The 14,879-nt window shown below is 35.9% G+C and overlaps 2 protein-coding genes across 2 annotated transcripts; one reads left to right on the forward strand and one right to left on the reverse strand.

The window, feature by feature from the left end:
- Positions 1-39: 39 nt before the first annotated feature.
- LOC148273338 (uncharacterized) lies at positions 40-10,603 on the reverse strand. Its single transcript, XM_088238878.1, has 6 exons — positions 10,065-10,603; positions 9,642-9,789; positions 2,140-6,592; positions 1,611-1,738; positions 519-667; positions 40-165 (listed from the first exon to the last, which is right to left on the reverse strand). The coding sequence occupies exons 1-6, from the start codon at positions 10,410-10,412 to the stop codon at positions 97-99; spliced, it is 5,295 nt and encodes a 1,764-aa protein (XP_088095004.1). The 5' UTR covers positions 10,413-10,603; the 3' UTR covers positions 40-96.
- Positions 10,604-10,834: 231 nt separating this feature from the next.
- Bet3 (blocked early in transport 3) lies at positions 10,835-14,573 on the forward strand. Its single transcript, XM_088238852.1, has 4 exons — positions 10,835-11,041; positions 11,453-11,658; positions 13,315-13,519; positions 14,382-14,573. Exons 1-4 carry the CDS (start codon positions 11,003-11,005, stop codon positions 14,466-14,468), a joined length of 537 nt encoding a protein of 178 aa, XP_088094978.1. The 5' UTR covers positions 10,835-11,002; the 3' UTR covers positions 14,469-14,573.
- Positions 14,574-14,879: the final 306 nt, after the last annotated feature.

A 14,879-nucleotide genomic window follows, 5' to 3' on the forward strand; every position in this document is an offset into this window, starting at 1 on the left:
TTTTCATATCAAACCTTTGATCAAAATAATACAAAAATAAAAAATTCCAAATCAATTTATTGTCACAAAATTCATTAAAAATTATTTTTAAAATCTTCACAAAGATATTACGTTGGAACCATGGGAAACATTCACAAAACCCTTCAAGGTTCTCTCTTTCAATTTCTGAAAAAAAAAATAGATGTAAGTAGATACAAAGAAAAAAATGATAAGCTAGTTTAGTAACCCTAAAATAAAAACTCATCGCATGTCCACCTTACACAGAATTGTTCATAAAAGAAATAAACGAGATTATAAAATACATAATTATGCGCGCACAGCTATCCATGTAGGTGAAAGATTTTCTGGTGCAAATTAGTTGGTTCTTTAATTATAAGGCCCCAGGTCGAGAAAATGGGTTATTGCAAGAAAAGAACATGTTGATTTGAGATTTTTACATTTGGTAATTCTGTTTTAAATACTTTAGAAGCATTATCAGAGTAAAAACATGTATTTAAAAATTGAATTAAAAATAATACCTTAGCAAATAGATCAGCCATTAGTAAATTAGTTTTTTTCTCCTGTTCCTTTTTCAGGTCGTACTTTTTTCTCAATATTTCTGGAAGTTTCTTATACTGACGAGCTGTCTTTCTCACCATTTCGTTGGGATCAAACATCCTTTTAACACCTGAAACAGAAACCAATATTAAATATTTTTCTTTTTCGGTTTCCCTTTTCGCACCTAATGGTTCATAGGACACTAAATTGGTACATCAACGGCAGCATGTCTTGATATTTTTTTTTTACATGAAAGTAAGATGACTAGTCTAACTCTTCAAGTTCGGGACTATGAAACGTTCTAGTGCAAAAATACCTTTTAAAATAAATATTTCATGTTAACCATGTTGAGAATTGAACCTGAGACATCTTGCATGGTAGGCAAACACGCTGACCATTAGACTCTTTTACTTCACCAAAATCAATAGACGGAAGAATTAAAGAAACATGAATGTTCAAATATATGCAGAACAGTAAATGTTACACAGTGCGTGAAGTCATCATTTGAACTATTCGAATATGCCCTGTAAACGCTTCAGACTTCCATACTACTTACTTTAAAATATTCTTCATATCTTTTGGAATATCTATTGACTATTAAAATTATTTGCCTTCCAGCAAACACATAATTTACTATATTATAATAAAGTAAAACACAAATAAATCATAATAAAATAACTTAGTGAATAAAAAATTCAAAATTCAAAAATAAAACACAAAAAGGTTATTACTTTTAAAAAAAATGATTTAATGACAATTATGTGACTTTTGTTGCCAAAAAACACAATTAAACAAAAAAAAAAAATTTAAAATGTAGGTGATTACTTTTCAGTCACTGAACTTTTATTAACAATTTGATGAAATATATGTACGTAATTATTTTTAATTTATATTAACAATGTGAATGTGTAAAAATACAATTATTTACTTATATTACTATGTTTCTATTCTAATGTTGAAAATGTCATTTTACCAACATTCCCAATAAATTTATGTTCAATTTTACATATGTATTTTAAAGAAAATAATGAAACAAAGGGTTTTCGATACAAGATTAAAAATGAAATGCATACGTTTCGGTAAGAGAATTCCATGTTTGCGAGCGATACACTCCAGATCGCTCAACTCAATTTGTTTCATATTTGGTAGACAAGATACTCCCAATGAAAGTAGAATTCTAAGATCCGTGTCCCGCTGTCGTCTACAAGAAACAAAAAGAACATACGAGTATAATAATGTGCTTACGGTTTCCCGTATTTGCTATCTGTCTTTTTATTTTATGACAGTATTGACTCAGTTTCTGGCAACAACCGGCCATTTTGTTTTTCACACCACTCCCAGATTATCAGAGCATAGGAGTATTTTATTTCAATTGTACCTGTACAAATTATAAAGAAATGTATTTACCATCATTAAATGGACTAAATAAGTCCGTAAATAAATAAATAAATGAAGGCAAAATGATCAGCCGTCTCAGGTGCCATTCGTATGAAAAAAACATGTGAATTAATATTTTATATCGAACCTCGGGCCTTATGGATGGTAGCAAAACGCTCTAATCATGTTTTATAATAAATAAAGTAATCCACACGCATCTACTACCTTAGTTGATGGATTTTCTTCAAACATTGTTGTCTCCGATCCGCTTCACAAACAAAGTTGGGTCTTCTCAACTGTAGATATTCTCCCACACTGAGATTGTACTTCTTGTTGATGCATGCTGAAGGCACTTCGTTTTCCTTATAAGAGCAGGAAGGTGGATTGTCCGATGCTGAATCTTGACTGCGATTACTGTTCAGACTGCTTAATTCATCTATCTGTTCATCAGTCGAACCTTTCTTGTCAATGGATTCCTCATCGATACATTTTTGAACACGAAGTGCCTGCTGCCCGTTTTTTTTACAAGAATCTTTTTTATTTCGCAGCCTTGGAACTTTTACAATGATTTCGTCTAGAGAAAGTCTTCTATCCGGCAATGTTTCTTCTAGGTAACTGTCACAGGATTCTACTACTAAATTGTAAGCTATGGGTTTTCGCGAGCATTTTTGTTTTTCTTCCCTCTTTAGAAGTTCGGCGATTATCTTCCTTTGTTTCTTGGCGCAATCCAAACAGCTTTTGAAACTCTCAGATAGGGGAACAAGCTTACATATTGGACACACTGCGACAATATTTGCAGGTAAAACTCTTTCGCTCACTTTTGATTCTTTGGTTTTAGAATCACAGGGAGTTGAGCGGGGTCTATCTTTACTTTTTGACAACTTATTTATAGTGGATAATGTGTATGGTGCAGATGCACTTACATTTACTGTGTTAACCATCGGTAAATTATTTTTCAGAGAACAATCGTCACAATTCGGTTTCCGATGCGGACACTCGGAGCAGGGATCACTTTTCACTTTCCCGTATCTCTGGACGATATCAGAATATTCTTTGGAAAATGCCTTTCTTACTTTTTCAATCAAGCGATCAGAAATGTCCGAAGACTTCGAATAGGTTCTTGCCGTGTCTAAACATTTGCTCGCATCCTTTTTATCTGAAGTTGGTGGACAAACACTTACTCTGTCAGATAATATATCTTGTTTATCTTGGCAAACGGGTGCTCTCAGACATTCGGGATCGAGTTTTAGCTCGGGGGTTACGATAGGAGATGTAAATGTATCAACATAATATTTCTCTGTAGCCCGGGGTGATCTTGAAACTGGGGACTTTTTCTTCGTGATAACCTCAAGATTGTTTGCATGACACGGGGAAGAAGATTTTGAACGGGATGTGCTAGGTACAGATTTAGGACTAATATTATTGTTATTTTCATAAAAAATTGATGATATTTTTGGAATTTCAGCACAAACAGGAGTCGGAGGAATTCTGGTTTCTTTAGGGAGCGGGATACAAATTTTGACTGCATTAGATGAAGTAGATGAGGGTGGGTGTGAGGCTGACTTGAGGTTTCCTTTCTTGGCGCATGTCGCAGAGGCTAATTTTTCCTTCTTGGCTTCTGTATATTTAGAGACAAGATCATCATACTCCTTCATGAACGACTGCAAAATCTTACATTTCTGATACTTCTCAAATATTTTTTCCAATTTTTGAAGCTCACGCGAAACATTGGCTTTATCGGTGGATGTTTTAGTGGTGTCGCAAATGGAGGAACTGGAGCTAACGAGGTTACTCCGGCAGCATGGACACAGTATGCCGGGGAGACTGGGTTTACCACACACACTGCGAACAGTAGAAGACCTGGATGATTTTGGAAAAGACGGTTGAAGTTTACAACAACTTTCTTTGTCATTGCAAATACAATCGGAGTCAACATTAATAGGTAAACAGCGGTTCTTAGACAAGTGAGGTTTTTCTTTATCTTTAGTGTTATTTATTGAATAGCGAGTTGTTGGTCTGGATCTGTCGGTGCCGGATTCGTAACATTTTTGAGATTTTTTTATACGGGTGTGTGGAGAAACTGACGTAACTCGGGAATTGTTCCGGGAAGAGGAGGAACTGAGCTTCTTCTTTCTAGCCCCTATCCTAGAAGGCGAAGGACGGGACAGTTGTACGGCATTACTGAGAGAGTTCTCACAAGAGTCCTCCGAACTCTTCTTTAAATTGAGAGGAGGTATATGTACGTATTTCTCAGATTTAGGAGAGGGTGATGCGACTGTAGAGTAATATGCGAGGTTGGTTGATTGATGTTCGGGAACTACAGAGTGCTTGTTGCTAGTAGATCCTCTATCTCCGCTTGCGCCTTGATCTTTAATATTGTACTGGGATAAAGGAAAAGGATCCTTATCACCTTTCAATAATTCGAGATTTTCGGGGATATGTTTATTTTCCAGTTTAAGTTTTAATATTGTCAACTGTAATATTTCTTCATTGATCAAAGAGAGATGCTTCTGAGTGACGTTTGAACCGTGAGATGAAGAAGAATTTGCTCTGTTTATTCTCGATAAACAAAGTGCCAAATCTTTTTCTAATAACATTTCTTTCTTCTTTTTTAAGTTAGCTTCATCTCTGAGTTGACGTCTCTTACATTTCTCGTCTTCCTTTATCTTTTCGATAAGATACTGTTCGTATATTTCTTCAGATTTAGTTCTTCCTTTTTTGCTCTCTTGTTTGGATCCCGAACTAGAGTATTTAGGAGTTGAAGAAAAAATACTAGAGGTCATTCCGGAAACTTCCATTGACTGGATTGTTTTGTCATCAGCGCCAGATTTTCCAGAGAAAGGAGGTTTCGAATGACTTTCAGATATATTCTCTATATTGTTTAGATTTAAAACATCGCTGTTGGGAGCAGATTTAGCTTTATTTCCAAGATAATCTAAGTATGAGAGAGAAACAGGAGCACTTTTTATCGATCTGGTGGAGTTTTCTGATTTTGTATAAAGCGGAGTATCAGCAGTCAAACTTCTCTGTATGAGATTATGTCTATTAAGAAGAAAATTGGTATTTAACTCACGCTGTAGTTTATTGTTAACTATTTTATTAACTCTGTGGTCACTTTTTTGACTAAGACTATTACTATCACTGCTCGTCATTTTTATTTCAGAACTAATCGTTGCTTTGACTTCTACGTTGGTTGATATGTTCTCTTCCAAATTAGTTTTTTTTTTCCCTTCAGAATTAGTCAAAACATTCCTTTCCGAATCAGCCGCACTTTTCATTTCAGAGTTACTGGTCATTTTGTCATCGGAGATGGTATCAGGTGTCAATTTATCACTTTTACTGTCGCTATTCTCGTCCTCCGGGTAATTGTTCTTAATCAAAATTTGAATAACTCCCTTGACGAGTTTCTTTTTCAGTTCGGGATCCCGGTGTTTAATATCCACCAGTTTACTTATCAAATCAATACTGGAATTCAGATCCCTACTGAAGGAGGATAATTCGAACATTTTGAAAATATCCAGAGAAGTTTTGGAACACTCACTAGAGGTCGTGGCAGGGGGAAGCGAGCCAGAACTTGCAGCTCCTTGGCTAGATTCGGGAATGCTTTGCGAATTCGTCTCTTGCAATAGATTCTTATTCTGGAACATGTGACCCGGCAAGTACTCGAAACTATCCGCTCGTGTTAGTATACTATCGCTACATTTGGCTGCGGATTCGCCGAATGCAAAGTTCTCAGAGTCTGCCACTTTAGCATCGTCTTCTGACACATAGCTCTCACTGACTTCTTTATGTGGTAGGGCGTATATTTTTTGAGGAAGTTTGAAATCCCTTTTGCGCCTCCGTTTGGTAGAAAAAGTTACTGGTTTTTCATGCTTTTGTAAAACATTTAGAATTATAGGTACCTTGGAATTTAATATGTTAGAAAAGGGGTACCCATCTTCGCCTCCTATAGTCTGGGCTGAGGCAGATACACTAGTGCCTCGATACGAAGTTTGTATTTCTTTATTACTCACAGACACTTCAGTAGGCAGAGTTGATTTAGAGTCAGTCGAAGTAGCCACATCATGTAAGGGGGAAGGAATGCTACAATCTGCGACCGGTTGTTCCAATTCCCTCCTACTTACTGCTTTGCTTTGTTCTTCACCTGTATGGTACGCATTGATATCATCTGAAGAATAATTTTTATCACCTTGCTGTACATCGAAGGATATTTTTTTTGTCATATCAATTTTGATGCTAGAAGAATCTTGATAATTTTTACAGTCCAACCTGTACGTTCCTGAGTTTTTTGTATGCCTGATCGGTTTTTTACTAACTCTAACATTACATATTTTTGTAAAAGATGTTTTGGATTTTTTTTTCAAATTTTCATTAGAGGCTATATTTTCTTTTTCAGTTTCTGGAGTAGATTGTGCGTTTGGAATTCCCATTTTGATAACATTTTGCATTTCTATATCCAAGGTCTGCGGTGGTATCCTGGTGCTCGGAGCTTCATTGTCTCTGTATCTGCTATGGAGAGCCATTCTCTCGAGGGTACTGAGATTCTGTTCAGAGAAGCCGCCGTGCTTGGCATCCGCAGCGTACCCGACATCCGCCAGAGAATCCCATTCCAACTTCCGAGTGACACTACTGCCGGGAGAGCCGGGCTTGATGGTGGATTGATCTAATTGGTTTTCATCTGTCAAAGAAAAAAGGACAATATAATAAACACACCTGAGATTTTATGTTTTATTTAGCTGATATTATTGTGTAGAGCAAATAATGGTATCTTTTATCAGGAAAAGTTTGGCTTTCTATTTTTATTTATTTAAACGCTTTGTAGGCTTTTACATGTTTTACATATGTAAATATAAAGACAGGCATGTATTTTACACAAAAGTAGCAAAAAAAAAAAATGAATTAAGAAGAATGAGAAAATGAAAAAAACCATTTATACATATTAGTAAGAATTATATGAGCATCCATATAATACATACATATATTGCAGTGGAGAGAACAGAAGTACATTTAAGTTATGTGAAAAGAATATTAAAATTAGAAGAAGTTAGAAAAATAATAATTCAGAATACAGACATAAGTTAATAAAAGGTGCACAATTTAAATGAACAAAGTATTATTTAGGTATTTAAAATTGAAGATAATAAATTGATACACCGCCTTTTAAATTTCAAAAGTGTTGTGTTCTAGCAAGGTCAGCGTTTCTAATAGTTTTATAATAAAGAATTGCAGGGTAAGGACCTAAACTTTGTTTTGTGAATTCATTGTAAAATGATTTATTTTATTTTAAATGTATATGTAAAAGAGGCTTTAAAAAAACAAGACAAATTACAGTACAGGAAAATTACAGAAAATATTTGCATTGGATGATGATCCACATAAAAAATACATAAAATGAGAAAAAAACAACGCAAAAATAAAAAAAGAAAAAAATTGTTATAATTTATAACAAAAGACATCATTGCATATTGAATTATTGTATCTTCGGATGCAGTCGGCAGAATTATAAAATATGTAATTGGCGGTTTAAAAATTTGGACTAACTAATGATTAATTATAGGTGCTAAATGAAAACATTGTACAAAGCTGATTTAAGAGTCCTCCTAAGAACTATATTTCTCAGAAAACAGTTTTTTTTTTTATCTTCACTCTGCTTGATCAACTCCCAAATACTTTTCACTACACAGCTTAGCCCCTGGACCTTACTTGGCTGGTAATTGGAGCCATTGATCCCAGAAAAATTTAAAAATCCCCAGAATCCTGTCCGGAGCAGGCTTGAGAGCGCATCGGGTCCACACGAGCAGAGATATTCCCTCATGTTTGAGAAGGTTCAGAAAATAATTCTAGGGGTATTTTACATGAGATAGTACTGTAGTTATCCGTGGCTCTGTCCCACTGCACTCTTGGGCATGGTGGGGATCAAAAGTTTGCAGGAATGGAGGAATAGAAGGAATGGCTTCACTGTGACCCATTTTTTCAAGCTGATAAGAGGTTATACTGAGAACTTGGGCATTTTTATGTCCCTAATGGATATCTCCAACAGTCAGCGCGGACTGTTTTACAAAGAATTGTAATCTATTGGTGCAGGTGTGACCGCAGAATGGCCGGGCGTAGGCACCCGCGGCCGGCGTACGATAAGCTCTTAGGGAGATATTGGTGAACGCGCATTTGCGGTCGCAGGCCCTATGGCATGGAATGCTTTCCCAGCAGAGGTGCGAGGCTGCGAAAGTGAAGTGATGTTTCGGAAAAAACTTACAACCCACTTGATCTCTAAATCATTTGAAAGAATCCATAGCACGTGACAACAAAATAAATTATTTTAATTAAATTACAAATTTAAAAGCTTCAATTAAATTAACTTAACAATAGAATCACCATGTAAAGCGCCCTTGAGGTATTTTATTATGAAAATGGCGCTATATAAGTTATCCATAATAAATAAATAAATATCGCTGCCTAGAGATCCCTTGCAGGGTCGCTAGTAGGTAGCACTGGCGGCTGCAATCCTGAAGCAGGCAACCGGGTCGTAAGTCTGGTATAGATCCGTCAGCGGAAACGGCGTGTGTTCCGGGGAAGTAGCCAGGGTCCAATTATCCGGGGTCCAAATCCAATCAAATGAATATCCATATTCGTATCCGTAGCGGCGGTCGAATATTCCAGGTGGCGAAGAGGTTTGGCTGAAGCGAAGTTGGGAAGCAGGGAGACTAAGTGGAGAGTAAAAGCCCGTAGTGGTTTTGACGAATGACAGATTTATTACTTGCCCGGCGGGCCTATAAATACACAACATATTTTGCTGGCATATTTAGATATTTATTGGCGCTGCTCGGCCAATAGCGGAAGAGACTAGGCAGGCCAATCATGTGGTGAGAGAGGTAGCGAGCGCATTCACCCACTCTTTCTGTCTTTTCGGCGCGGATCGCGTGACGGTTAGCATTCTAACAGAAAATATGAACAAAAATAACTTTACGACACAGTAAATAATAAGGTAGACAGTAAATAGCTTTAATAAAAAATATCTTAAGAGTCCCAATCAGAACTAGCTCCCCCGGTATATTCGTAAATCTTAATGTAACATCTGTAAAACAACTTTATGTAAAAGCTCTGTTACTGTACTGTGTTAATGTACAAACATTATTCTCAACCTTCTATAACTCGTAATACCTTCATAATAAAATTGCTATTAAGAAATGGATAGTGGTAGTGGGAGGCGCACGGATCAATGAGTGGATCAAGCCAAATCGGTAAAAAAAATTGTACTGTTGCAGAAAATTTAGTCTACAGGTCTATATTAATTGGTTATGTTTTATATGATTATTTTAGTTCATATTGCTTATTGGGTTAATGATAATTAGGTTGATTAGATTAATTACGTTTTTATTTTATTATTATGTTAACTTAGTTAAATAACTAATTTAAGGCATCTTGACACGGGACACATTATTCTGGATGAAAAAAAAAAGAACACAAATATTGTAAAAGTATAAATAATATTTTAATAGATATATTTTCATGCTTCAGTATGGCGATGACCACCTACGAAAGCGACCAAATGCTAGTCTTTATTGTGGGGTAGTAGCTCGCATACACATACTGAAGTTCTTATGCTGTAAATATATCGAAAGGCCCCAGGAAGGGCCTCTAAGTTTTCATTTGCGGCGTTACGTCGGCAACAGTGGCACCCCCAGTAAAGTAAGCTGTATTTGAAAATAATCAAAATAATATTTATTTACCATCAGCAATTTCTCCACAGTATTTACGGGCAGATTTATCACTTCGGTCCGACAGCGGGAACTCAACCTCAGGGAATGGGCTCGCACTTTGTTCTTTCATTTCTTTAGGCGGATCTCCGACTGCCAAGTTGTACGAGCGTGTTAGTTTCTGAAAAGAAGAGATAAGTGAGAAAATTTCATATAAATAGAAAAACACAAGTGATTATTTATATATTTCTTCAAAAAAACATTTGTAATTCTCATGAATCGCCCTATACAAATTTTGGGGCCATTTTAAAGAAGTTTAATGTATTAATATTATCGTTTGGCCTAAATCAGATGTTGTATGTTTGATATTATTTGAGCACAACTGGAATGAAATTGCTAAATCCCATTTGTCAAAAATACCATTGGCACAAACGCTAATCCCATTGATCTACGTACCTTCAATGAAAAGGGTTCCAAACGCAAGGACTTGAAAGATACATCACATTCTCTGTTGTCGCTATCTAAAGACCTGGAAATTATTTCTCTAGTGGATAGCTTATTTATTTGACACTGTCTGTGATCATCGACTGGATTCAGGCAGCGAGCTGTGACAAATTCCGTGGCGTCCGTCCGAATACTGGACGATGTACCCGACTTCGGAGCTCCATGAGAGAATAAGTACTGTTCTAAATCTCTGTTCTGACCGAAGCGCTGAAAATAATCTAAAATTTGTGGACTGACGCTATCTTTTACTTGTTGTAATTTAGCTTGTTGACGATACGGAGGATTTTCGCCAGAATCCATATTTTTTATTTATACGAGCGTTTAAAACTTTTTTAGACATATCAAATTTAACGGCACATGAGTTTTAAACAAAAAATGATGTTTTAAAACGATAAACAACACGGTTTTTACAAAATGACACAAGTTTAAAACGTTTGAAAGCCGATTTGTTTATATTTTTGACGCAATTCAACGGATTTTACGAATACTGAGAACCATAGACAAAAAACACGCATAAATAATCACCCATTTTTGTATTGGTTAGGTAGGCAGAAAAAAAATAGTTCGATGAAAATTATGGCAAGAAAGGGCTCAAAAATCAGTGCGCCCAGGCAGTTGGAGTATATTTTGAATTCCGCTGGTTTGGAATTTTTGCGGTAAATAAATATTTGTTTATCGTTCATGGTTATAGATAGGTAATGGAGTAATTTTCTATGGCCTAAGCTGTCAAAAATCTGTGTCTGTCAAGTAGACGTTTACGAGGTTTATTTCGTGTTGTGACAATTTGTGTTTTAAGTCATTTTCAAGCGATGTTTGTATGAAAACACACCGTTTTATTTAAATCAAAACATTTCACAGTTTATAAATTTAATTTTCCTCCTCCATTAAAAATGTCTCGCAAAAACACCAGATTAGACGCCAAAAAAGTCGTAAGTATGAAAAAGAATTTTTTGGTAGAATATTAGAAAAAAGGGTACCTAATTTCTTTTCATCATCATAATTCCCTTTCCGCATCTAGTGGTGCATAGGGAACTGCACTAGTACACCAATAGCAGCATATCTCGATCATTTTTGTTACGTGAAGGTAAGGCGCCTAGAGGGAACTTTCACTAACATGGCGCTTTACAAATTATCCAACCATAATAATTATAATAAGATTTCCAGTCTAACGCTTCTTTGGCAGTCCAGGGACTAGGAAATGTTTTAGTGTGAAAACACCTTATTAAATAAATATTTCGTGTTTACCATGCGGGGGATCGAACCCGAGGAGACCTTGCGTGTTTCTCGGCAAACGCGCTAATATAAGCTTTCTTTTATAACTATCAAAATGTTTTTTCCAGAACTCGGAGCTATTGACACTAACTTATGGGGCGTTGGTGGCGCAAATGGTCAAAGACATCGAGAATGTAGATGATGTCAATAAGCAATTGGAAAGGATCGGTTACAACATGGGCGTAAGGCTTATTGAAGATTTTCTAGCGAGGACCAATACTGGCAGATGCATGGAGTTGAGGGAAACTGCCGACAAAATACAGCAAGGATTCAGGTCTTTTACCATTTTTTTCAAATATAAAATTATGTTTTGTGTTACGCTAGTTATCATCATTATCACCATCATCAGTAGCTCCACAGCCCGTTATAGGCCTCCTCCGACATTCGTCGCCGTCCCCCTCTATCCTGGCATGTACTCCTCCAGTCCCCGACGCCGATTGCATCCACATCCCGCTGCACTCCATCCAGCCATCGGTGCTTGGTGCGTTGTATCTTATTGGGCACTCTTCCTTCACTCATTCTTTATACCTGCCCTGCCCATTGCGGCTTCCCTATTTTACAAAATTGCATTTTGTCTGGCTCATTGTAGATATCGTAGACTTTCCTGCACGCTAGTTTTGCTTATGAAAGAATAAATGAAAAGAACTGCACATTATATATATTTATTGTCTTTATCCGTTTTATACTATTAATCAGTTTCGAAATGTTAAATCGAGTTTTCTGTATGAAAAGATTTAATTTTATTAATTTAAAATATAAAATTCATCCAGGCAAATATGTGGGGCTTGGGAATATTAGTACTAAATAATATTATAGAAACTAAAAAGAAATTCAAGGTTAGAGCGCATATTATTAGTAGTTAAGTTTACTGGTATTTAAATACCTCATATTTTTGAAACTTATAGTAGTTCACGATGGAGTCCCGGTACTGACTCTCACATATGGGAGCGAAGTATAGAATTTGAAAAAACAAGGATGAATGTAGGCTGCTTGCTGTCAAAATGCGATCTCTCAGGCGAATGTGTGGTAAAACCATGCTTGGCAGGTGCGCGAAAGGAGTGCTGCGTTGGTTTGGGCATGTAGAGTGGATAGACAGTGGAAGAATGGCTAAACGGATTTACCATGCAAATTTTGTTGGTTGCGGAAAATGAGGAAGATGGAGATAGACATGGCACAACTAAATTTAACAAATACTTGAAGATGGACATGTCAAAAGAGAGACGGGGTAATGTTTTGTTTGTTACTTGTTTTTTTTTTTATTACAATTTATCAACGAAGATACGAGTTACGGAAATCTGTTATTAGTTCTGAGTTTATACACTATATCTGTTTGTTTACTAAAAATATGTATGTAGAACTGTTGATTTCCCAAATAAAATAAAATAAAATACTTTTAAATTCACAATTTATTTTTCTTCATATTCGTACAGAAAATTTGATTTGACTTTAATCAGTTATAGATCAGAGTGTTAATTTCACTTTGTAATTAATATGATGCCAGCACATAGATATGTGAAAATTGTCATATTTGTTATTCTATCGAACTTTTTTTACGATATGTATGTACATTATTGCCAACCAACGAAAAACTGCTACAAGTTCGCAATATTATTCTGTTGTGTGCAGAATGTACTAGTACATATAAAACAGATTAGAACATAATATTTAAGTTGTAGTATAATTTATTTAACTATTTTACCGACTTTTATATGATAAGTTAAGGAATGCATGGGAAATGTGATCAGGGTTGGTATTTTAAACAAAGCACGTCATTTACGTACTAATTACATACTTGCGACGCTTTCTCTACCCCTGCGAGAGTGTTCAGAATCACACTCCAGGTGAGGAGTTTGGAAAGAGAAAGTAAAGATTTTAAGGATAGATAGTAAGATTTATAAATAAAATATTGTTGAAAACAAATGTTTTTTAGGCTGTATCTAGGGATGCAGCCGTCAGTGTCCTCTTGGAGCAGCTCGGGTGATGAGTTCTCCCTGACGTGGGAGCAGTGCCCCATCTCGGAGTGGGTGGAGTTGCCCCCGGAAGTGAAAGGCCTTAAGTATTGCAACCTTCTCTGTGGGGCGCTCCGCGGCTCGCTGGAAATGGTACAGCTCGAAGTGCACTGCTGGTTTGTACAGGTCTGTAAAATAACGAAACTTAATGTGTCAAAACGAAGTAATCCTTGAAGCTGTGGTTACCCTCTCGTGTTAGTTGACATGTCAGAGACCATAATGTACATTGTTTCTCTGTGCCCGAACATGATAGATGTAAAATAGCCCGTAAATAACTTTAAGTAACGGATTTGTCAGTTTCGTGTATTAAAATGTAGGTATGGATTCTTTTGTAGATTTGTAGTGTTTGTAGATTGTAGATAAATTATACGAGTAGTAATTTATTTATTAAATATATGTCCTAAGCCAACTACAACATTTTTTTGAAGAAATAATGTACATGAAACTGAACAATAATAACATAAACTAAATAGCAAAGACAAAGACAAACAAGGGTTATAAAATAATGGTAAAAAATATTTTAGAACCCGATCAACATATAAGACTTCGAGCTAAGGCATGCCAATCCTTATTCATCCCGCGCTGTGTTAATGGTGAAGAGATCTACGATAACCGGAAAGATCCAACCCAAAGAATTCCAGGTTGTGCAACGAATTGACTAGTCTACACATTCTAGACATTAAGGCGTAAAAACAAAAGTGGCTCTTGAAAGATTTGATAAATAGCAAATTTTGGCTTTCGGTGACATGGTTGCGAACATAAAAAGAAATTGATCGCTACAGAGGTGGGACATCAGTTATAGCAATAAATATTTTTAAATGCATATAAGAGATTAGTCTGCCATGCCACTTTTCTTAGAAAATAGTGTCAATATGAGTCCTATAGAAATGCGACCCAAATTGGTGAAGCATATTCTAGAAGGGGTTGAACTAGTGAACGTTTTGAAGAGTTTGGATGGTAATAGTAATCTTTTAATGAAATATTTCAGGACCAGTTGAAAGGCGATCCAGTGACAGAACTGCGAGTTAAATACATTCGGAGACTAGAAGATGCAATTCCAGCTGGAGAAGATTAAACACTCATTTCATAGAGTTTACAATCTAATAATAATATATATATTATAATTACGTTAAGATCAACGATTTGTCGTAAACAAAAAAATACATTTTCAAACATTAAACTGTTTTATTTTTGAAAAATTGCATGATTATACACCAAGAGGCCCAATCACAGTGATGAACTACAGCACAGAACATCCAGGCTTTTGATTGAAAAAAATTGCTTTTGATTTTATGAATTAAGACCTAATAAATATTATGTATCTTTTTTGGGTGATACCGTGTATGTTGGATTTGATCCGACGTTTCGGCTACCATTGCAGGAGCCATCTTCAGGGAAAACTGTGTGTTTTATAGAGAAATGTATGTGTTTAAGTACTAGTAATTTGTACCGTGTCACAGTCAGCAGTAGGCACATTTCTTGTTTT

The sequence above is a fragment of the Micrasema longulum genome, unplaced genomic scaffold, assembly GCF_059751315.1.
Source record: "Micrasema longulum isolate JH-2025_06_02 unplaced genomic scaffold, ASM5975131v1 h1tg001980l, whole genome shotgun sequence".
In the NCBI taxonomy this organism is placed as follows: Eukaryota; Metazoa; Arthropoda; class Insecta; order Trichoptera; family Brachycentridae; genus Micrasema; species Micrasema longulum.

What these genes read in the sequence shown, in the direction of transcription:
- LOC148273338 (XM_088238878.1), bottom strand. Translation starts at nt 10,412, where the DNA reads ATGGATTCTGGCGAAAATCCTCCGTATCGTCAACAAGCTAAATTACAA. An exon ending in CTGTGGAGAAATTGCTGATG is followed by an intron (nt 6,593 to 9,641) that starts GTAAATAAATAT and finishes TTTCTTTGACAG; the next exon opens with ATGAAAACCAATTAGATCAA. An exon ending in AAGAAAATCCATCAACTAAG is followed by an intron (nt 1,739 to 2,139) that starts GTAGTAGATGCG and finishes TGTTTCTTGTAG; the next exon opens with ACGACAGCGGGACACGGATC.
- Bet3 (XM_088238852.1), top strand. Translation starts at nt 11,003, where the DNA reads ATGTCTCGCAAAAACACCAGATTAGACGCCAAAAAAGTC. An exon ending in AAAATACAGCAAGGATTCAG is followed by an intron (nt 11,659 to 13,314) that starts GTCTTTTACCAT and finishes AATGTTTTTTAG; the next exon opens with GCTGTATCTAGGGATGCAGC. An exon ending in TGCACTGCTGGTTTGTACAG is followed by an intron (nt 13,520 to 14,381) that starts GTCTGTAAAATA and finishes GAAATATTTCAG; the next exon opens with GACCAGTTGAAAGGCGATCC.